Source organism: Anopheles bellator, chromosome 2 (genome assembly GCF_943735745.2).
Source record: "Anopheles bellator chromosome 2, idAnoBellAS_SP24_06.2, whole genome shotgun sequence".
Lineage (NCBI taxonomy): Eukaryota > Metazoa > Arthropoda > Insecta > Diptera > Culicidae > Anopheles > Anopheles bellator.
Window position 1 is genome coordinate 38,674,208 of NC_071286.1, and position 23,986 is coordinate 38,698,193.

Consider the following 23,986-nt stretch of genomic DNA (forward strand, 5'->3'; position numbering starts at 1 on the left):
GATCGAATTGGGATCGCGACCATAGGAACGAGGGACCCAACCGTAACCGATCGCGCTTAATCTCGTGGAACAACACAATTTAATTGCCACAGAGGACCGATTCCAATAACTGTACGTTGTGTATCCAAGCGCGTCGATCGGGTGGAGCTAGCCAAGAGAGACTCCAACGGGAAACAATATTCTTTGATCTTAATCGAACGACCAGCTGTCCCCGTTCGGTTCCAAGACACGCGCATTTAAGGGAGCTAGTAAGACACCACCACCTTTGCCACACACGCGATTGGGTCACCGTCACCTTTTCCGGTTTCGATTGCTCCCTCTTTGAGGGCAGCACGCCGCAGTTTGCACAGCAGCGAGTTCTCGCCGTATCTCCGGTGAAACAGTAGAATGCTCTTGGCCGGATGTTTGTCCCGCACGCAGCCACGCAGGGTGGAAGGTGAAAAACTAGAACTGACGCTATGCCTATGTTCCAGGGAAGATCCGAACACGGGGCGAGCACCGTTTTTGACACATTTGACACTTACTTCCGGGCCCGGTCGAGAACCGACGGAGGATGTACGCGTCTGTGTACTCGTATGTGTACTTCCTGCGCTTTGTAGCAACGGGAAACGGGCACGGCAAGGGATCTGCGTCTGGGCAATGTCACCGCTCTAGGGTTACTCGACTCGTTTTTGCGATCCCATTCCGCTACGGAAATCCCTTCCTGTTTGGGTCTGCGCCGTGATGCACGCACCACTTGTCGAGAGGTGGGCCGAGGTGTGGTTCCGGATGTCGGTCCGGTACCGTTTCCGGGTCGTGCGCGGGCGCATCTCCGGAACTGTCGATGGCGACACGTCGTCGGCTGCAGCTCAAGTGTCCCGAGAGGAAAGAGGATCTTTGCAGGGCTACCAACCAACAAGCGTTACTCTTGGGTGACGCCATCCGAAACGCATGTCGAACCGTCAACTTGTTGCGGATGTGGCTACTTGTGACTTGCGTGCGTTCAGCATCGTTGGGTCAGGTTTAAGGTGCCTCACAATTGCTACAACCTGCACAGCTATGGAACGAAGGCTTCAGATCCACGATCGTAGTCCTTCAAGTCGGCGGATGTTTGATATCCAGCTGCTCCGAAGATGTCCCACACACAGCCACTACACGGTTCTTGCGGATCTCAGCGGATTCGGTCGCCCTGTCCCCATTGTGTCTTCCTTTTCCGCTCGACCACGCAGAACGTGCCGAACTCCAAATCCGATTAGCTGCGTCGAACAAGATGTCACTCGTAAACGAAACGAGCTGTAACAGTGTGTAATCCTATTTTCGGGCACAAAGTTTTATGCTGTCCGCCCAACCGTGGCCCAGTCACGGCGACTTCGTGCTGATGCTTTTCGGGTTCGTTTTAAAGCTGGTTTCTGCGCGTTCCACCGCTCGGTTTTCAGGGTTTCGGTGGGAATCGGGTTGATAAAGCCTAGCGCGCGCACCGCGGATTATGAAATACGGATGCTTGAACCGTAAGCCCACTGCGGACAGCACAGCAGAGGGCCGTCTGCCATTCCCGGTCCGTTGTGAAGTATTGACAAAACTTTTCCAACCGGTATCGGCGGCGTCTCAGTTCGCATGTCACTGGGTGGTAAAATTAAAAACAAAATATTCCTCCACTCTAGGGAGCTCGCGCGACCGGGACGATGACCGTTCGGCAGCATGCAGCAACGCAAAGGCACCAGCAGGGCCGGGAATAGCGAAGAGCGGAGATCGCCGTTTTATAAATCGAATTCCTTCGCCAGTTTCTTTTTCCTCCTGTGGCGGCCATTTCTCTTCCAGCGCGGATTCATTCGTGCTGCGGCGTTTGGTTGTGGTGTTCGGGTTCTTCCTCGTCGCTCATTAAGCATTCCAAGGCATTTCGCAAAATCGCGTTTCGTTTGTTGACTTTTCGGTCGATGGTGGTGGCAGCGGCGGCCCTGCGGAGAGCTTACGGCCGATAACTTAGCGATGGTGGCGTTTTGCATAATTTTATAATTTAATAAACTTAAAACATCAAACGGAACGAAATGCCGTCGCTGGGGCGAGCGTCGCACCTGATGCACGGCATTCCGAGACACGGCACAGGAGCGGTCCCACCGGAGCACCGTCTTAAAATCGGAACCGACACGATCGGACTGTTCTGGCAGAGTCCGGCAGAGCACGTTGCCCCAAAAACGGCCACAGCACGGGGGATCCGTGTGGCTATTTTTGCCCGGCTCTCTCTCTTGTCTTGTCTTCGATCGACGATCAAACAAATCCGAAGGGGCCACCAATCGCGCCGAATCGCGTACTATCTTAATTAGGGTGCTTCGTTTGCAGACCCTGAGGTTACGCGTGCGCGCCCGCGCGCATGTGTGTGCGTGTCACCGCAGCATCCGGAGCCTAATGGGGCGATAGAGGTTGAGATTTGATCCGATTGCAGAGGACGTCGATACGAAGAACTATCCGAAGTCGATTAACAAATATTTCACTAAACGACGAAGGAGAGGAACCCGTTTTCGGTAAATCATCTCTCGCTCTCTCTCTCCCTGGGGGGGTTGGTTTCTTGAGAAGTGAAAAAGAACGGGGAAGAATTATGGTTCCTCCCGTCCTCGCTGGCACAGGTGGCAGGAGCGACGAGAAACTATTAACCACAGACTCCAGAGTTAGGTCCCACATATCGGCCTAGCCGGTTTGAGTGCGCTACCCACCAACGGACAACCGATCAACCACCGGTGCGATCGTGCCCGTGCAAACTTGTCCGATCCTGTGGCCAGCCGAAAGATGTGGTGCTCGGGAAGGTAAAATCAACAATCGCGGGCTCCCCAAACAAAGACAAACATCTCAGAGCCGGGCGGCGAACGCTGCGAGTCGGGCGAATATTTGATAATTGGACAAATTGAGCCAACAGGCAGCAGCCCGGCGGCAGATGGCGGCGCTGGGGGGCCTGAACACACTGCGGTGTGGTCATTTGCATTTCTCGGACCAGCTCGTAGGGAGGTAGTAGCGTAGCAGGAAAGGTGTGCTAATGTCCTATCCGTTTCTAATGTTTCTTTCGCTTCCCTGCCGTGCCATCGGCGAGCCAGTAGAGGGAACCGAGGCCATTAGCCCAGCGGGGCGGTGGCGGGGGCCAAGATTTGCATACCGAAATGGCGTACGGTTCTCGCCCGCCATCACGATCGGGCCGGAATTCGGCCGATGAGATCATATCAATTTCGATACGTCCTCTCGCTTAATTGTACCGCGATATGTTCGGTAAATTGATCGGTGTGCCATGGGGGCCTCGGGTTTTTTGGCCCCAAACGATGGTGGCCTGTGTGGTTGTGGCTGATCGAATTCCGATCCCATGACTGGCGCGGGGGATGCCGTTTGATGTGGGGAGCGTGGCCCCCAACCCGATTCGGAGATTTAACCCTAGAATGCTACCGTCCATCAACCGGCTGGCCAGCGCCGCGGCTCTGAGCACGGGGGCGTACTTGAAACGAAATCGCAAAGACATTAATTAGTGTTGAGCGCGTACAGAAACGACTACACATCATAACTCACGTAAATCGGGTCAATCAACCTTTCGGCAGCCAATTAACCAGGATCGGCGCATTCCACCGGCGCACAGTATTCAGCGCTCTGCTGCCGCCACTGTCACTGCTTAATTATCCGACGTAAAGTGGTTCTCTTCTGCTAGCCTCTGCCTGCCTCACGGAAAATATTCGAGTTCTCGCTTCGCGAACGGCACCCCCCGCCGGAGAGCATATTTGCGCAGCCAGCGAGAAGAGCACGGCGAAAAGGGCGAATCAATAAAGTATTATTACACCCATAAAATGTTAGCACCGGCAATCAAAATCAGCCGGCCGACATCGGACCGATCGAACCGACCCGGGCCGATCCGTTGTGGGGCTTCCGTGGGGCGGCTGTCCATTGAAGGCCCGCTCGGTGGCGTGTGCCTCGGCTACAATGTTGTAAGATTGACACGTAAGAACCGCAGACACGGATGGGCCAGCATGGGCCCGGACGAAACAGTCAATGCAGTGGGCGCGTTCAGCGAACATTGACCCCCCCACCGACCGGGTTGTGGTTGGTGGGTACAAGCATCATAATTAAGCGCAAAACGCGTCGATTTTTGGAGCCGCGACACCGAAAACCAGCTGCCAACTTCTTGCGCAGCATCACCACGACACCGGAGCCAGGGTGTCGATCCTTTTGGGACGCGTAATAATAAGGTGATGGGGTGCAACAATAATGAGCTGGTGTAGGCCGAGACCGAGGGCCGGTTCGCCGGTTCAGTTCGGTTCGATAGTCCACGGGCACCAAAAGCAAGAAGCATGGGAACGGGATCAGGCGCTGATACTCCGCCGCCGAGCAGGTCCTTCTCTTTTTCTTCCTGCCGCTCGGGAAGGCCGCGGGAAAAGTACCAAAACCAGAAACTAAAACGACAAAGGAAGGAAACTAAACGGTTGCCAGAAACTTACGGAGGTGTAAAGTAGGCAAATTACATGCCGAGCTTCGTGTAAACCTTCGTTCGCTTGATTGTGTGAAATATGTTCTCCTTAAAAACGCCATCCGGCGGTGGTGGTGTTTCGAGAAGAAGCTTCTCGTCGCCCGGCTCGGCTATGGCCAGGAAAGGTCTCCTCGCGTTTCCCACATAACTCGCTCGCTTTCACTCGACGTGTCTGAACTGATTTTCTTCGCCGGTCGCCACCACCGCCGAGTGGCAAACGAGTCCGTGTAGTGGCCAAGAAGTTGCTGGAGTCAAACTCTCGCTCGCTCGCGCGCACGATGAAGGTGCGGGACCTTAGACACCGGTTCTCCCGGGGGCCACCGTTGCTGAAACCACTCAAAACTCACACCCCGCGGGGAACGGTGATTGTGAAAAATATGCTTTCGAGTGCGACCCGCGCCGGAAAGGGGTTGCCGCTCGTACCGTGTGCTGTGTGTGTTTTGCGTATTTTTCGCATATTTTTTAACTTCACCAAGAAGTCAGGAAGTCGTACATTTTACTCCCTTAGCTCGAACCGACTCTTTCGCGTCGCATTCCACGTCGCACAAGGACTGCGGCAAACGGCAACCGCGGTCAGGTGAGACTACTGCACACTCAATGGGTCAGAGCCAGGCGGGCCAGCGCGCAGAGAAGTGCCTGTTTCGCCCGCAAAAAAGGGGGCAGCGCGGCTGCGGCGGTGCAGTTCCCGCTGCTGCAGTCCTTCGTGCTCCACACGGCGGGTGTCTGCGTGCACGTGTGTTTGTAATTTTATTTGTCCACAATCACGGGGTTCGCTTACCGCGCCTTACTCACACATTCCCCCCGCTTGCCACGGCCCCAGGACGGCCGTCCACCGCGCCGCGTTCGTCCGTTTTCTTCGTTGCGCAAAAAGGTTCTGCAACCTCTTCGCTGCTGCTGCACGGCGAATCAATGCCCCGGTCCTGTTCACATTCTCCACGAAACGGCCCGGCGGGCGGGTCAGGGTCCTGAGGGGGGGCCACCGAGGCCGGGGTTGAAAACTGCATTCCATTCTACTCTTTTCTCTGGTGGGGGCAATTTTTGCTGTTTTGGGATTTCTCACAAAAAGCTTTCTGCTTCTTTGGCGAGTTTTTCGGCTGGTCGTCGTTTCGCTTCCTTTTTTTCCCGTTTGTTACCTTTTTATTTGCTTATTTTTTTGGTACTTATTTATTGTCTTGTATTTTGTTTAATTTACTTTTGATTCGTTTTTTTCCGCCCAATTTTTGGTTGGTTTTCTGATGCTGCGCCCACTCTCGCGAATCTCTGTCTCTTCTCTGCACGTACGCCGGCCGGTGGGCAACCGTTTAGGAATGTAATCGTCCCACGGTCGCACACATACACCCAGAGCGGTGGTGGTGAGAAGCGTATACTGTGGGAAACTCGTCGGTGGCGAAGGAGTCACTCCGGTGATGATGCAACGATCGAACGAACGAAGCGAAGAGTTGCGCCGGGAATGTACACTCATTCTTGGGCGGTTAACGTTGCGATGAATGAACGAGTTGCAACCAGCATAACGGAGGCTGCAGGACTGCACGACGGTCCCCGGCGGAGGGTTCTCGGCTGTCATCGCATATCCTGTGTTGGTTCGAAGGATTGGCACTGATCGATGAGTCGATCGATTAGCCTTAATGAGTCACATACAGAGCACACACGCAAGCCACCGTCGGGTGCGTTCTTTCAACTTCTCACTCATTAATGCTGAGACACCTTCGGTACTTACTTCCACTCACAATTCCCTTACAAGCAGCCGAACTGGAACAGTTTAACAGAGCTATTTGCCAAAATCGGACCATACGGACTTTCTCTTTGAAACCCCCCGCAGAAAACGCGGCCGATTCTGAACTTTTTTTGTCGCACGGATCAAACGGAACCGGAACGGCAGTATCTTACCTGCAATGAAAGCAACGAGAGAAAGCAACTATTAGGCAACAGTTAGTGATCCGGCGTCGCATGAAAATGGGGGATATGATAAAACCGCTGGCAACCGACACCAAAATCGCCGCCCAAAACGATCCCGAAAGAGCCGACGAGCCGCACCGATGTGTCATATTTGGGTGACTAATGAGTCAACCGCTATCAGAGAGCCCCGTAGGCCGAGGACATAAAAGCGGAGGGAAAATCCAACCAAAATCTTTCCCACCCCACGTTGACAGCTCCGGCCGAGATAAGGAGCACCGCAGCATAGCACGTGTGTGACCGAGGGAAACCTTGCGTGTACCGTACGCATTCGGGCGTAATCAAACCGCCCCGGTCCTGGGCTATCAATCATAAACCCGTAAGCCGGCCACCGAAAACTAATTGACATTCGGCAGCCACAATGGCGGCAAAGTGGGCGCCACCTCAGCACCGGCAGCGGCCTCACCGGATAATTATTATTTCAATTTTTTATCAGTGCCAAAAACTCGCGACCGGTCCCCGTTTCAGGTCGTTTGAAGTAGGAAACGAGGGAATGACATTAGCGCCGAATTAAGATTATCGATTGGCCTATCGATACAAATGGCGGGCCGGCTGGCGATCGGCGCAAAAAAAAACGCGTGCCTTGTCCGCCTTCATCTTCATCGTCGGCACCGTTAATTTGCATAAGAGTGCGATCGTTTTGCGAATTTATGTGGCCCAAAACAGATAAAGCTCCCGAATGCAAGCGGGGCCAGGGCGCAAAAAAAGAGGCGCACGTGAAAAGATAAATCGCTCGATCGAACCGGACCCAAACCCGTGTAAACAAAACGATCGTTTCGCCGACCGGCCAACCGTGGTGAAGAGTTCGTTCGGTGAAGAAACCCCGGCCAGATGCAATAAATTAACACATCCACCCGCCGGGCCAGAGCACAGCTGGAGGATGTTTCGCCATTTTAACCGCCGAAACCTTTCGGGGCGGGATGCATTCTTTTTTGGTGTTTTTATTTTGCAAAATCGACAGACCATCAACAAATGGAGAGCACCAAAAAAAAAACAGGGAAAAGAAAAGGTATCAAACAACCATAAAATGCGAATTAGAATGTGGGAAATGAGTGGTGGGCAGCAGCTGACGTCACACCCTGCACACTGAATGCTGAACGTGAGTCGCGAGGAGTTGGCAACAATCGGGGTCTCAACCCACTCGCGGAATGCAGTTTCGCGCTCGGATGTTTATCGGAACGCCGCTGTTTGTTTATCAAAGTGTATCGGCAGCTCTGGTCCTGCCTTCCTTTCGACGCCCAGCCCAGGGCCCCCCCACCGTTCCCCGGATGCGTTCGATGCAAGCTCCTCCGGCTGAATCGAGCGCGAGCAGCAAAAGACACATAATCTGTGCGAATTTATGATGACTGCAAACCAGCAGAAATCGAACCGGCCACAGTCGGGTCGTTTAGCTTTTTTCTGCTGTGCTGACAGAGGCCCTACAAAGAGCACCACTTTCTGCGTGGAATGCCAAACGAAGTGCTCTGTCACCGGGGACAGGTTTTGCAAACACTCCTGATATCTCCTGTGGCATCATCATCATCATCATCATCATGATTGTGCGAGGGTTCCTCCCTGAGTCGGATGAATGTCTCAATTCTTATCCCGTTAGCCATGTTCACTCTCCCTATGTTTGTTAACCGATTTTCATGTTTGGCCCGCGGTTTGTCCGCAAATTCTCTAAATCCAAACGAATGGTGTAGTCTCTCTTTCGTTCTCTCTTATCGGAAGGTTTTACAGTATGAACTACACAGTTAGCAATTTAAATAGCTTGGTTTGTTAGAAAGCTACGTTTTTCCTCTTTGAAACGCATCCAATTTCGTCCAAATCGGATGAAAGATAAACAATTTATGCACCTTTATGTGTTAGATTGAGTACCCGAGTGAGAACCGCTTAAATCGCTCGAATGGCATTATGAAACGATTCTTTCATGACTAATTGAAGCTTAGGAAATAGGAAATAGACACGTAGTAATAGATCACGCGAAAACGGAAGGTGTTCAATGACACAAATTTAGTTTTGTTCAATTAAACCTACTGTAACATAAATACGCAGAAATGTTTAATCTGCGATGCGATTTGCATGAAATTTGCATGAATTTCAAAGAAAAAAAAAACGTTCCTTTCAAACGATGTTACTAACTAACAGATATGGCTGCATTTTATATTTTTTACAGCTGAAATCTCGCTATTTAAATGGCATACTGTGCAGATTTAACTTCTTGTATGAAAGCGACAAGAGGAATTCATCGACAGATGGTGTACCTTGAAATGAAATTAGCCTCAAACGCCCTCACTACCAAACCAACCATCAATATGTTGATTCCAATGAACGTTTGTTTTTTAGTCAAATTCCGCTTGCATTCACCAGTTCAGGCACTTCTCGAGATTCGTAATCGCTGTATGGTTTGTATTTAATTTATTGATATCGAACACCACCGCCCGGCTATCATTAGCATTCGAATTTTTAAATCCCGGCATTCATCGGCAAATAAAAGTCATTATATCCCGAGGAGAGCCCGACAGGGACCTCTCGGAGCCCCTCGGGGGCCGATGACTCACCGAAAAACGCGACTCATCACCACATCATCTTCACTCCGCACACACCATTAGACATTCCGCGGGGGGAGCCAGAGCCACCACCAGAACGCGGAACTAATGGCGAAGCGAAGCGAACGAGTTCTACGTTTCCTCGCCGAGTCGATTCGATCGTTGACCATATCTCGCGAGAGCATGGCACGCCGGCCAGTATGCTCTGCTACACGTGCGCTGTGTAGTGTTGTGTTGGAATTGTTTGGATTAGAATTAATTTTAGAAGATTCTTTCGATCGCCCCCAGCTCGCCTGCCCGTTTGTTCGGTGCGCAAATGTGCGTGAAATTGCCGACGGCGGCAGGCAGGCAGGCAGGCAGGCGTCGGAGCAGCGGTCGCGATTTACGCGAGCAACCGCGCCGAAGCAATCATGACTTCATCTAGGACCGAAACGTGCGTGCTTGGGAAGTGCGGCCGCGAAAGAAATGCTTCCTGGGCCGCCCGGTAAATGTGCCTTTGATTCCATCACCACACCACACACCATCTCGGCCGCATCATCCGCTTGCCCATGGCTTTTCGTGCCGTTTCGTGGCTCACCGGGAACGCGGCGCCGCAGCCGTCGCCGGGAAAGGCAAGAAAAACATTCGATTGAAATTAAGCCGCGCGCGCGGCGAAGGAAGTCGGAAAAACACAAAACAGGAAGCATTCAAATAGAAACATAAATCGAATAACAAGCACCGCCACCGTACGGGTCCGTATTCGCCGGGGGGGGGGTGCGAGTGGCCCGGGGGCAGTTGAACAAACTCGAGAAAAGTTCGTAAACTTTGCATCGAAGCGCGGCCTCCATTTTCGCAGCAGGAAGAACTCAACCACGCCAGTCCGACGCCCGAGCGCTCGCGAGTGATGAGATAATAATCGAACCTATTTCAAATCGAGATTCAATTACGAGGAGTGGCCGGCGCAACATGGGAATTCGGAATCCGAAGCCCACCGAGGGGGCGGCACTCCCCGCCGAGAACCAACGACCTGAGAACGAAACGCTAAACTGACAGGAAGTATAATTACTTAATTCAACAACTTCCTCTGGCCCTCTGTGGGGCTTCGCCAAGCGCTTCGCGCAAACGCACTCTAAAGCGCCTCTCAAGATAATTTCGGGGTTCCGCGCGTTCGGCCGTGCCCCGGAATGCGTCCGGCGTCCGGCTGACCCGCGGCGGCGGCGGCGGAGAACCAACAGACCATTCCCAGATTTATTTAAAATCGAAACAGCGCGACCACTTGCCATGGAAATGAAGAAGCGCGCGGTGTGCCTCTGCGCGGCGGTTGTAGTTAACAAGCTATAATTATCTCTTCGCTCGTCTCACCTGCCGCTCCGTATTGGCCCCTTCGGGGTCCACTGCATCGCCATCGGCCCTCCACAGGAGGTTTGGTCCCGGTCGGCGCATAACCTATCGCTATCGCGGGAAGGAACACATCGAATCAACACCTCTCGCGGGGCTCGAGGCCAACCCAGCCCCAACAGCCCGGCATGAGGGGGCCTCGGGGTAGCGAGAAGCAGCTCACTCGCCCGCCCCGAGCCGGGGCACCGCTCGATTAAAACTCTCCATCCATCCCGAGTCCCGGGGTCCCGAAAAAGTTTCGCGTCATTGCGAAAGAATTTCGCAAATGGCGCGCGCGCCCGCGCCAAGACGCCGACGAAGTGGACGGCGACGACGACGGGGACGAAGAAGAAGACGGCGAAGATCTCGCAATTTTTGCGTGCAGTGCCTCGGTCGGACCCGATTCGGAAACCGCGCGCACTACGATAGGATTGGAATGTGAAATATACCCCGCCCCGTGGCCGAGGTACGCGGCTCTCGAGAGGCTCACGGTGACTGCTTTTCGAGACCCGCGCAAGATACGCGAGGGCCCCGGAGGCGTACCACCTTCTCTCTTCTGCGCAACGGAGATTTTTGGGAGGCCACTTCCTCTGTGTGCTTCCTTCTTGGCCGCGGCCCGTTTCTTCTTCCACCTCGCGCTGCGAAATGCTGACTAATGTGAGAAACCGGAGAAGCTATCCGAGAAACTCGGCGGTCAGCGCAACCTCAGCGCTGGACGCTGGACGCTGGGCGCTGGCGATAAGAACGCTGAAGCAGCTGCGAATGAAGAAAAATTAAGGCCGCGATTTTGGCTGGAGGGAAAAGAGAAAGGCCACGGATCTGATGATCCACATCCGCGTGCTCACCGACGCCCGATTCAGCGATATCGACATCGGGGCCGCGGTTCACATGCTGTTACTCAATTTGTTCGACAATTGACCGGGAAGCTGCAGTGGACAGGATGTGGGAGCGCAGAAAGAATGTCCCGGGTGCTTCGGAACACAGCACTGGGGGGGAGTTACGGCCTTCTGAGAGTGTAGATCCATCCAAATTCCAGTTTTTTTTTTCAGCATTAAACTAGCGTCTTAAGAACGTATTCGACGGAGCACGGCGTAGCCTTTCGGCGAAATGGCATTCATTGACAAGCGCGGCCATCCGGATTCCATCGGCTTTGACTTCACGATCACGATCAAAGAGTGCAGATTGGAGAATCGCCTGGAATGGAAAGCAAAGCAGCACGAAACCCCGAAAGGGCCAGAGAGAGAGAACAGAGTAGGCTAATGATAAAACTGGACGCCGAAGAATTCTGCAGTCTCGGCAGAGAGAGCTCTCATCATCATCACGGTCCTCTTTCGCGGCCATTCGGCCGAGGGTCCTGTGGTCCTACTATGCCGCACAAGTTTGTTTGGTTTGGCGTGTTGCGATTTTCTTTTCCCCAACGGCGGTCTCAAGTTTCAGCACCAAACAAACTGGAGGTGAACTGCATACGTGGCGGCTGCTGCAGACTGAACCTGGACCGAGAAAAAGCCGGGACCTTCGGCAGAGATGGGAGCAAACGGAGTTTAGGCGCCGATCCTCATCGGTGGTTCCGATAATGCGTCATCCCGTTCAGACCGCACAAAGTGGGACCATTTCCGGCGCTTGGCTCCCGCGCGCATAGCACACGATGTAATTGCATGGTTTAACATTGCGTGAGAAAGTCCTGACGGTCCTCCGTCTTCTCGCGGAACCAGGCGGGGATCCTTGAATCCCACCACCACCAGCTGCAGGTCGCAACAGGACCGGGAAAGTGAAACCGAACCGTGTGTGCGCGCGCGTGAGTTGCGTGACGCGCTGCTGGTGGTCGGCGAGATGTTCCTTCTCCGTTCCGGCGTCGTGAGGATGTCGAACTTAAATTTACAATTCTGGGTCGACCTCGCAATCGGTCACACAACGATATCAGACCATTGAAGATCTCATGTTTACTTTGGGAGAAATATATACAAAATTGAACCCATATTTGAGACAAAATCAGAAATCATGAATGAAGAAATTGCATAATAAAGCAACAAATTTGGTATAAAAACATGGTCATAAACCGGACGCACTTGGAATGTTGGTTAAATAGACAACATAACTTTGCCATAATTTGTCCCTTCTGAGCCCATTATTCGGGTGCCTCTTCCGGGTGCCGCCCGGACACCCGGAGCATCGTATCCTGCGCAGCCATTGCTATCATTATTGGTGTTATTTTCACCCGCTATTCTCTCCTCTGGGCCGCCGCCGCTGGGAACGCAAAACTTGCCAGAGAACTTGAATGAACACGGTCGGTGCCGACGCCGTTCACAGCTGTTTCTTCCTTCGTTTTTTTTTCTTGACTCTTCGACTCCGCATACAGAAGACACATCAAAGCATGGCGCGCAGCATAAATCGGAAGGGCGCACACATCGTGGCGCAAACGGGCCATAGTGTGGGTGCGATACGGTTTGACCGCTGCCGGCATGGGCATAGACGGACGGACGGGGAAGAGCATAAAAACTACCAACACACAGACACACACACACAGGTGGAAAGGTAGCATTATTGGCGTCTTCGGGCGCACGCATGCACTCACGAAGGCGCGGCTTCTTCTCGCCGATCGGTGAGAAGCATAACTTTCCCACATGCCCGTACCGTTTCCTGGTTGTTTTGGGGCCACTTGCCTTTGTTGGGGGGTTCTTTCCGATGTTTGACATTTTGCTCGAGAACACCGGCTCACTCTAGAGGTGATTGATGTTTAAATTTGGTTGTTGCTGTCCTTTCACTAGTCACTTCTATCACGGTTCTTTACGATGTTGGCTTCAACAGCATAAACAGCATAAGCGATTCGGGGTTCTGTGTCTATCGAAATCATTCAGGATGTGTGCCGTAAAACCGCGGGCTGCCCTCGACGGCTGGGAAAAGCTTCATTTGCTTCACACATATCGTCGGGATCAAGCAATTTAGGGCGGCCAGCGAGCGATGATGAGCGGCCGAAAGCCATAAAGCCACAGGGGCGCAGATCCCCTCTTGATGGCCGTTCTTCGGCCCTTTTTTATGCTGTTTGCTTTACCGAGAGAGCGCAGTTGCCATCCTTCTTGGCACGGCGACGGCGGCTGGTTGACCATCACCCCCGGGTTATCCTTGTTCATGGGCTCAGGCTTTTCCACTGGCTAGCTAGTCTGGCTAGCCAAGTGCGAAGCTCCGTGTGAGAAGTTTAACGCGGGCGCGTAAACTTCGGTGCAACATTCACGGACCTGTTGCAACCCGGTTTTTTCGGACCCAAGGCGTTCAGAGTTCAGGGTGCCGCTGGCCGCCGCTGGGCACCTGCATTTTTGGGTTGGTGGCGAAGGAAGGGCATAAAACAGGGGAACAGAAGCCAAAGAAAACGGGAAAAAGGTAATGAAAAGTTCACAAGAAACCGGACCGGAGCGAAGAGAAAGGATAACCCGAAGGAAACTGAGCAGAGACAACAACAAAAACGCAGGAAAAAGACAAATTACTGCCAGAGGAGGCGAAAGGCCTCAACGGCAACAAAAAAAAGGAGCAATGAAGCTGACCGGACGCACAGTGACAGGATTGAACTGATTGTCGGGAATCGGAATGTTTGTTGGTTGGCTTTTTGAGGATCCTTCGAGTAGGGATCTCGAATCCGACGAGATGCTACACAATACCACACCGTGGGGTACAATAACGCCACAATAGGGCAGAGGCGCAGCCGAGAATTCCGATGCCGATTCTTATCGAATGCCCACTCGGTGGTTGGTTTTCCCCCGGTTTGCAGCTGCCATCGTCGGAACAGGTTCCCGATACCCGGTCTGTCCAGGATTCATTCACACTCCAGTTTTGTTGAATGGACCAAGAGAACACGGCAGAGTAGAGACATCATCTTTCGCGGCGGATTTGGGATCGGGTGTTCTGGATCTGGACTCTGAAGTACCTTGGCTGGTCTTCTGACATTCCCGGACAAATTCTTGGGTCAACATTATCCTTGAACCTTGCGGCTTGGGAAAATGATCCATCGATCTCTCTTACTAAATCAGAGATTAGCCACCGATCCTCGGCGGTTCTTACGATGCTTTTCGCTTAAGGAGTCGCATCGTGTGCAGCCACCAATCGCAATGCTCCCTGGAACCCGCTGAAGGCCCTGCGCTTATGATTGTGCGCCGGGTGGAAATTTGATGAGCAAACGCCGACGTCTGCGTGGCCGGCGTGTGTCGTCGGCTCGGAGAATCGAAGAATCACTGGAACCCAACGGGACGCCGGACGCGCCAGGTCCCGGGACACGCACACACGCACTCCACTCCCAGCGTGGAGGGTTTCTCCGGTGGTCCTGGTTTCAGGAACTGCTTCTTGGCGGGCCAGACTGCTTCACCGAAGGGACCGTGAAAAGCGAAAAAATAAGGGAACAGCGATCGGTTCGCGGCGACTGCTGCTGACCAACCGCCCTGCCCTGCCCTGCCTTACCCTGCCCAGCGTCCTCCAGCATCCTTCTGGCTCCGCGTTCTTGTTTTATGATTTTTCTTGACCCAACATCCCGGCCTCGGTCTATGTTTGTGCTCTTTGTCCTTTGCTTGCTTTCTTGGCCGCTTTCTGCTTGTGCCCTTTCGGTTACTGCTGCTGCTGCTGCCGCCGCTCGGTACTTTCGCCCAATTTTCTGTGCGTTTAGCAAAGCGCCAACGGATCCGGCACAAAGGCGCACCACGGTCGGTCGGTTAGAAGGGAGAAGCGCGGGGCGGGACCGCATAGAGCGGGAGGAGGTGAAAATTAAGAGAGCCGAAAGTTCGGTGTGTTGCACAATGGACGCCGCCAGGACACGATCGCCGCCGGACGAAGAGACGGCAAACAAGATAAAGGCGCAAACAACACAAAGCCTTATTATGGGCAGGTCTTTTTGTTTTTTTGCCCGGTGCCAGCAGGAAGGTTTACAGTTTTGGGAAAATTATGATCTTTTAGCTGATTTCATTCATGGCCCGGGAACTGCTCATTTATGTGCTACTTTACCGGGCTGCGCGCGTAATGGGGCATCCGAAGGGATCGCACGGGGCTCATTGAACGTGGAATTACCTTTAATTTTGTTGTAAATTCGATTTCCTTCGAGTAGCACCGAAGAGCAGAGAACATTTTACAGTCGCGAGGATTGATATAAATGTGCGGGCGGACAGGGTCACCCCAGGGAACGGGAAGGTGAAGATTTATTTAAGCAACTCGCGTCAATGCCATCGAAACGAGCGATCGAAAGATGAGGGTCACTAGCGATCATCGGGTCGGATCTAATGTGATCTCATTTTTCATCTTCACCACGCGATATCGCCATGGCATCGCTCCATCAAACCTTCCACCCACATTCTGAGAGCAGCTTTCCATCACCCCCACCGCGACTGTCAACTGCAGACGACCAGCGACAGCGGTATATCTTAGCCACCGCTTCTTGGCTGCTTCCAATCCTTCTTCGCCTCTCCATTCCTTCCAGAACTCGCTCGGGCTGTCGCTTGGTGGTCGTGCCTGGATCGATAAAGGACACGCCGGGGCGGTCGGACCGTTCGGATTGAAGAATGTGACAAAATAGAGTAATAAAAAGCGAAGAGCATGGAGAACACGCATTCGACGGCAGTTTACATCGGCCTAGCAACGCATCGGCCCAGACAGTCCAAGTAAACGAACCGTTCGAGTGTGTTGAAGGGTATGCGTCACAGACAGAGGCACTGGCCTCATACTGTTTCAAACGAACCCCCGTACGAACCACTGTGCTTTAGAGTCCCTTCCATGTGAGTGAGTTCAGAACCCGGGCCCGGAGATTGCCGTTTGAATGCAACGAGTGGAACCACTTCATGTGGACCACAAGTGCCGACGGTGGTGGGCCCCAAGAAACTGGCCCTCATTCTCAGCTCAGCTAAAGCAGAGAGCCACGAATGAATCATCCTCACATCATCGTCTTGAAACGGAGAGCTTCGCAGCAGCGTCAGCGGCGATCTTCGCCTTCAAACAAATCGCCATCGATCGAAGAGCTCAAAATAATGGAATCCCAAAAAGGCAAGCAAAAACAACTAATATTTTGTGTAATATGTTCGGCTCTTTCGTGAATTTCTGGAAAGGCACCGGATCCCCTCTGATGAAGCCCGCCCGGTTGCGCGGTTCATTGCCTCACATCGTCCCCGGGCCTCACTCGAGGATTCGGGTGCAGATGTGAACGTTTCGACAGCCGCCTCCGGAGCTTCCTTCCCCTGCCGGTAGGGATTTGGCGAAGGGAGATTTATGTGATTGCAAACGCAGCAGCAGCAAGGGCAAAGAACTCCGCACAGCCCACCCAGGAGCCAACGGAGGAATGGAAAAGAGAAAAAAAGAGGGCACACTCGCACACTGGAGTGTCTGAAGTTTGCCCGCAGCGTCCGTCCGCGGCATAGGGGGCGGCGGCACACGCCTCGCGCCCCGGCGGGTTCTCAGTTCTCACCACCCCACTCTCGGTGTGCGCGATGGCAAATATGTTTTTGATTTGTCACCCGTCGAGAAATAAATCCACGGCACGCACACATAATGGCCACCTGAGCACGAGTCGAAGGGTGGGCCAACCCGGTCCATATCCCGGCCCAAGTAAATTGCGATTGCGATGTTTGGCGAGGCGACTGCAGATAACACACCTTTTTCTTCTGCAGGCGCCTTCACAAGGTGGCCGGCTCAGCAGATGATTGCCGGCCGAGGTGGTGCATGTGATTGCGATGCTTTACTGCTTTATTTTCTCGACCCCTCGAGACTCGAAGGCTGCCATGTGACCTGCGCCATAATTATTGCCACTGTCACATTGTTTCTGGTTTCGTGCGATAAGCAGACACATCTTGCAGTGCGTAATAATGTTTACCACCCGGGACGCAAATAGGGGCCCTCGTCGGGCCCGGTTACTGGGTCCCTGTGTCGCGAACGTTCAGGACGACACGATGAATGTTCTGGGCGATTCATTCGAATGTAGTAGAAACATAAAACTTCCAATGGCTGATAAAAAATATGGAAAATAAAATAGAAACTCCGAAATGTGTATCTTTAAACTGTTCAATGGCTCAAGCGCGGGAATGATTTACTTGCGCGTCCCGGGCGGCCCACCACGAACGAAAGTGGAATGATATTTGCATGAGAAAAACATTGCGCCCCCCCACACTGCATTCGAAGCGTTGACCCCCCGCCGGGGTGGGGGGCGAAAATGGGAAGCCACCACCAACATAAATCGCCGGCTGACCGGCCGGCCGTTCAAGCCATACACGAGCCGAGCCGAGCAGCGCACTTGGGCGCTGGAGTAGGCCCATCACCCCGTTCGAAAAGAGGGGAGTCTGGGCTGAGCCAGGGGACCGGGGGGCTCTCCCGACCCGACGGAGTGGCCGCCGACCGCTTCGCCGGCTTGCGCGTTGTTTATATTCAAAGACCACGATTGTTTATGATCGAAGTCCAACTGAACAACGCGCGCGCCACCGATCCCCGTGGGTCGCCGGTACGAACCAAAAGGCAGCAACGAAAACCAAGGAACCTTCTCAGAGCACGAAAGGCCAAAACCGTGGACCGTGGATGATCGCCCCGGCTCTTCGCGTTGCCGCGCGGATCGCGCCTGGGCCATGCTCAAGAGGGTTCGAGCATCGAGAGCATATTTCTGGGTGTGCTGGGTGTCTCCAAGTGGCTGAATCTGACGACCATTGTTGACACAATTTCCACACACGCATGGCGAAATGGCCGTGGTGAAGACGGTTCAATACGGTTTGGTCCGGTCTCCACTCACATCTCATTCGTTCCTCTGAAGCGACGCGGTCTCAACAGTTTGCTGCTTCTGTCGCAAAAGGGTGGTTGGTGGTGTCGATTGTTGCACAAATGGTGCCGCCGATCCACACGATCATCAAACGGCACTAAACGTGCGCACGCCAACGGCTTATTGGTAGGTGGTGTGCTGGGTGGTAATGGCGTGACGAATGGCGAACGCGATCGGCAATCATAGGGATTGCAAATTAAATTTTCATCGACCATCGGCCTCCGGCACAGGCTTTGCGGTGGGCAGCGAAAGAGCATCCATAAGTAGCCGGGCTGGGAACTAATAGCCCTCCTAACTCGCTGGATAGGGATGCTGGCTCATTATGTATAGCCTTTCATGCGCCCATTCCGCTATCCGGGAGTTCCGGGCCAATTTCGTTGTTATTATTGTGTGGCCTTTCCGTAGCTGCTCACGACGCCACCGACACTGCACACGATGATGGTGTTCGCTAGAAAGTTGACCCGCCAAGAAATGCCGTGAGCGGAAACGTGAGCTCGCGGAAATCTGCCATGCCAGCCCCAGCCAGCGTGAGTAGTAATGTGAAAGGACAAAACTGGCCACCAAGAATCGCACTCCGGACGGAGGCCGAGGAGACGCGGAGGATGCAAGAGCACGCTTTCTGGACCATGGGGACAGTGAAAAGAAGTCTCAGTGCAGCATCGCAAACCAGACATCTTCCGGCTGCTGTCCGATTCCGATTTGCCGATGGAATGCCATAAAAAAGCTGGATCCTTTATAATTGATAAACTTACCAATTGCAGTTCAAGAGATGATGAACAAGCTTGCGTCGTCGAATGATGGCGCAAGCGAAAGGATTCTTCGAAAAACCACCATCAGAAATTAGCTGCAGTCGAAGATAAGAGAACATGGCCAAACGGTGCAGTCCGCGGGCCACCGGGAAAACTCGGAAGCAAACGAAAGCAATCTAGTTGATGGTGGCTTTCAAGCTTTCAGCGTAATATTCTCTTCAGACAGCGGCAGACAGCGTGCATTGATAGTGCACCGGACGTGCCCTACTCAGCCGTTCACCAACCGTTCACATCAGCGCCAGTGAGCAATGCAGCTCCGTAAAGGACAAGAATGAAACTCGGCACCAGCAGGGCGGCAACTACAAAAAGTAGCCCACGCTGGCGAACCCGAGCCGCGAATTGGCCAGTTCTGCGGGTCTGCGATAGAAGCACTCTAACCAGCACTACCTTTGAAAGAGCTCCAACTGGCTGGCTCCTTGAAGATGAAGTTTTGAGAAAATCAAACAAGCTGTCGGATAAAAAGGACCAACCTGGCCTACGGTTACATCCTCCGAGGAGAGGTTGAGGAGCAAAAAGAACGGGCACAACCATTCGAGAAAAAGGCAACGAAACTGATGATGAACTGATGAAGCTACGAACCGACGGACGGGGACCGGATAAGAACGAAGTGTAAGTACGTAAGTACCGACACCCGGGATTCCAATCACCGGGATGACTATGACGGATGCAGGCGGGCATCGGAATGACTTTTTCCGTCGCGTCGCGACGAGCTCCGTTTGCTTTACTTCCCTGCCAGCCGCCAGTACACACCATATTTACATTTCCTTTTCCTGGCCGGTGTCTTCGCGGTCGCTCAGCAGACTTAGGGTCCGGGCTTACGGAACATGGCACATGGCTTTTTGAAGCTAGGACGGATGACGGAAACGACCACCTTCTGAATACTGTGCCGAGTTTTAGTTCCACGCTTGTGTTTGTCTTTACAATTTGATTTTGTTTAGTTTTCTCCCGAACCCGACTTGAGGATCGACCACAGGACAGTAATATCGCCGCCCTTAAAGCATCCTATGCACATGCTTTCACCTGGCGCGGAACAGTTTTTCCCACCTCATTATCGTCGTCCGCGCCGTTCTCGCTGGGACACGGCGCTTTATTGCCGTGGACTCTCTTCCGAGAGGCAAGGGCGTTTTGGCGACGAAGACAAGTTTAAACTCAATAAAACCCGATCGTATCAGGGCACCTTAAACCGGGGCTACACGGTGGACAGAGTGGACTACGGCCGCCAGGTTTCTCCGAATCGATCCGAAAGCCGAGGATGAATGGATCCGAAATCTCGTTCTTCCGGGGCGCGTTTATGTGCGCTTCTTGTGCGTCTCAACGTGCCCACCCCGAACCCTCGTCTGGCTTGCCGGAGGAGGAAAGAAACGAGCAGAAAGGTTAACCCACAGCCAACGGGACACTTATCCCGTTCCGTTGCCTGCGCCGTTCGTGTACTCCTAGGAGCGACACTCCACGCAGCAACCAGCAGATGAAGTGGTAAATCTCTTAATTATTATTTTTAGCTACCACCGCAAACCCCTAGTTGGCTGCTGACCACTATCGGAAGGCTGGTTGGAGGTTGTTGTTTGGTTTTGTTTTTATTTTTTCCAACAACAAAAGGCAAGCACAGCTAGGAGAAGCGGAGCAAGTCAAGTGGCAGAACTCGAGCCCAACGAGCGATGGCGCAGGATGTGCGCCGGAAACACCGGCAGCCAGGCCATTCACAGCCGATCGGCCACGGTTGCCGTTCGCGGTATGCCGTTTGATGATTCTCTTTCTTTCGGCGGGTTTCGACAACAAATAGAAAACAAAACAAGCGAGGGATACAAAAACGCTGTATGATTACGCTAATGGCACAGAAAATCTAGCCAGCCCCTGGGGAGTGCTCCCCAGTGTCATATGCATCCGGCGGTTGTATCTGGGTCAGATAAAATCCGACAAGGGATGGGTGTTCATCGAAAACAACAAGTCGGCGAGCGCTTCGTATTGCACAATTCGCGCATCCTTGCACAGCACCGTCGAGAAGCTCGGGCAGTATGTCGCCCCTGACGTGCGCTTGAGGGATTGTCTCTCATTAAAAGACTTTTCGAGAGCGTTCCGGGTCGTGTTTTTAATTTTCCTTTTCTCCGCTATCCACCGTACAATGGGTAATTCCAGGGCAATGCGCTTCGACTGCCGGGTGAAAAAGAAAAGGAAAACAGAAGAACCGTGCCAGAAAAGCTGTGTGTCCTTCGTCGGGAAAGGATGCGAAGGAATGCAGAGATAACTCATAATCCACACCAACACTGGCTGGCTGGCTGAAAAGGAATGACGGCTTTGGGCTTCCTTCGCTTCGGCTTAATTTGTTGCAGGCACGTTTTTTTGCCTAATTCCTGGCAATTATTTTAAGCATACTTTAGCTCCATTAAGCAGCGGGCCGTACACAATGACGCAGCTCGACGACTGTGACGCTGGAGGACTCTATTGGGCCTAATCCTAATGCCGCAGAGGGTTCAAAGTTCCCAAGCCCAAGCGTACAATAACGCTTTAAGCATCTTATACCATGAGACGTTTATTGTGCCCCGCGTGGGTAAATTGACATCCGTGAACAAGCATTTCCCTGGGCGAGGGATGGCTCAGTGGACTACGGTGGTTCGGATTGGGTGCAGGAAAGATAAGTAAGTAGATTGCAACAACTAAAACTCAGAGCACTTCCACAACAGAGTAAAACTGCATGACTAGTATCCGAATATGGGCCAAATTCACCAAACTTGTTAGAATGCCAGTAACCAACGTCACAAGGTGGACGGGACTAGCTTTCGTCCCCTGCAACTTTGCGCTGGAGCGAGTCAGCCGGGACTCTGGAGTGGAGACCACAAGGATCATCTACTTCAAGTCCAGTAAGATCCTGGCCTATGCTAATGACATTGACATTGAGCAAGCTGCGGACAATATAGGGAACGATGCGAATGGGACAAAATAAGAGCAAGACCAAATTCCATCGTCAGCAGGCCCACCAACAACATGGGCCTAATAGGTGGCCGAAAGTTTATAAATCATCCCGGAGTTCACCTATCGAAGCTAGAAGCCGGCAGAGGTTATTTCACAGTCGGAAGAAACTATTTCGAATTCGAAGCTTGTTTCGAGGCGGGTTGTGGTGGGCCACAGAGGTTTTAGATGGCGAGGCAGAATCATAAAGGCGAGAGTGAATCATAATTTAGTTTTGGTCGCAGCGAGTCCCCATTGCTATATCCTTGTAGCTGAGGGTACACCGATCAAGTATCGAATCGATTTTTACGTCGATATCTGAAGAACAAAAAACGCTTTTCCGGCTACCAATCCCGGGGTCCCGGGGATGTGTATCGAATTTCATCACTGTTTGCCCCGGGCAGGAACGATGTCAAAACTAATCATTAAAACCCTAACCACCTCGGAGACGGGCGGCGTCGTGAAACCCAAATCCCGTGCCTCGCCGCACTGGCAAGGGGACGCGCGCGCGCGCCCGAGCTTACCAGTGTTTGGGCCACGCCGAAGTGTTTGGTCCGGAAAAAGGATACTTTTCTGCCGGAGGGTAAGTTTGCGCACCTTCGGCTAATTATGTCCGTGCGCTTAGAAGCCGATAGATTGGACCGGCCATAACGAAGAATATTCCGGGGGCCCATGATTCGTTTTCAAAGACCCATGCGACTTTTTGCGGTTTCGGCAAAGCGCAGGAAGTTCGGCGCGCACACAGCATCGGCGGCCAAAATGCAGCGCAAAAACGGAAAACCGAGCCAGCGCTGGGACTGCTGTCTGCTGAAAATGGAGACATTTTGCACCACCGGGATACTGGGACCCTGGGCCAGTGTTTTTGTGGCTGAAATGGGAGAACATCATCTTCTTGGGTGCCCCCTTTTTTAGGCAGCATTTACGGTGCGGCCTCGGCCGAGCGGTTCAGATTACTCAGTCACTTCACGTTTTCTAAGTCACTGCGCGGTTAGGCGTCCGTTTTTTACTGATTAATAGTTAATCGAGCCCATTACGTGCCTGAGCAGGTGAGGTGAGTCTCGGCGGTGTGGCGTACCGGGGACGCGACTGGAAAACATCGTTCGCAGCGTTCTTTTGAGCGCACTCGGGTTTCAATTGCCTCCGTGCTGGACAAACAGCCTCCGGACAAGTCATTCAAACCCCTCTGCCTCTTTGGTTGCCGTTTTTATGTCCGGTTCTCCAAAGACCGGGCTGAAAATGAAAGAAACGCCTATGGCTAATGCCCCAAACATGATGTAAACGTTGACAAAACATGGCCACATGCTACATTCCGCACACGCAAACGCCATTAACCACCGTGCGCGGTTTTCATGCAAAGCCCGAGTCGAGACTGGGAACAAACCATTCAGCTAACCTTTCAGCATACCGAATGAGCAGAGCGAGGCTTCGATTCGTGGCTGGCGGCGCATTGGTCATCCGCGACTTAAATCATTCCTGGCGGCCGAGGCCAATGACCGGGCACTTCGGGGAAAATGATGCGCCGTCACGCGCGTACGTGACACGCCGTGAGCGCGAGGATCGCGCCATTGGCGCCGATCCTGCGCATCTGGGAGTGGGCTCTCCCCCCGATCAGGGTCAGCACCGGAATGTGTCGCGTTCGCCCAAAACTACTGGCAGACACATCAATAAATGTAAAACAAGACACGAACGACCTGCGTCGACGGATTGCGGTCGCGTGCGTCATGTTTCGAGGTGACTCCCTTCGCTAGGTGGTGCTGCACCGATAAGATAAATGCGAATCGACGTCCCGCTCACGGCCGTCGGATGGCGCAATGCGCGGTGCACGTGTCGCTCTGGCGATAGACAGACAGAAGGGACGGATATATCGGGACGGTGAATCGCTTCGCTTACCTGGAATCGGATCGATCGGCATATCGATCTGCTCGACGCCGCGCGCCTTCAGCATCGGGTGTACCGCAACGCACGACGCCGGGAGAGCCCGTCGCGGACCACCGTCCCCCACCGGCGAGGCACTGTTGGCGGCGAGCCCATTGTTGGGCGGGAAGGAGGCCGACGGGATGGCACTGCTGGCCACACGGGGAGCGGCGCTGGCGGCGAGACACAGGACGGCAATCAACAAGTGACCCACCGTCTGGCGGCCGGCGGAAACCGTCGCCGTCCCCAT

General features: G+C 53.2%; 1 protein-coding gene across 1 annotated transcript in view; it reads right to left on the reverse strand.

Annotated features, from left to right (window-relative positions):
* LOC131207503 (glypican-6) overlaps positions 1-23,986 on the reverse strand; it is a 47,985-nt gene extending 23,999 nt beyond the window's left edge. The window contains exon 1 of the mRNA XM_058200119.1: positions 23,713-23,986. Coding sequence (XP_058056102.1) covers positions 23,713-23,986 — 274 coding nt within the window. The remainder of the gene's footprint in view (positions 1-23,712) is intronic.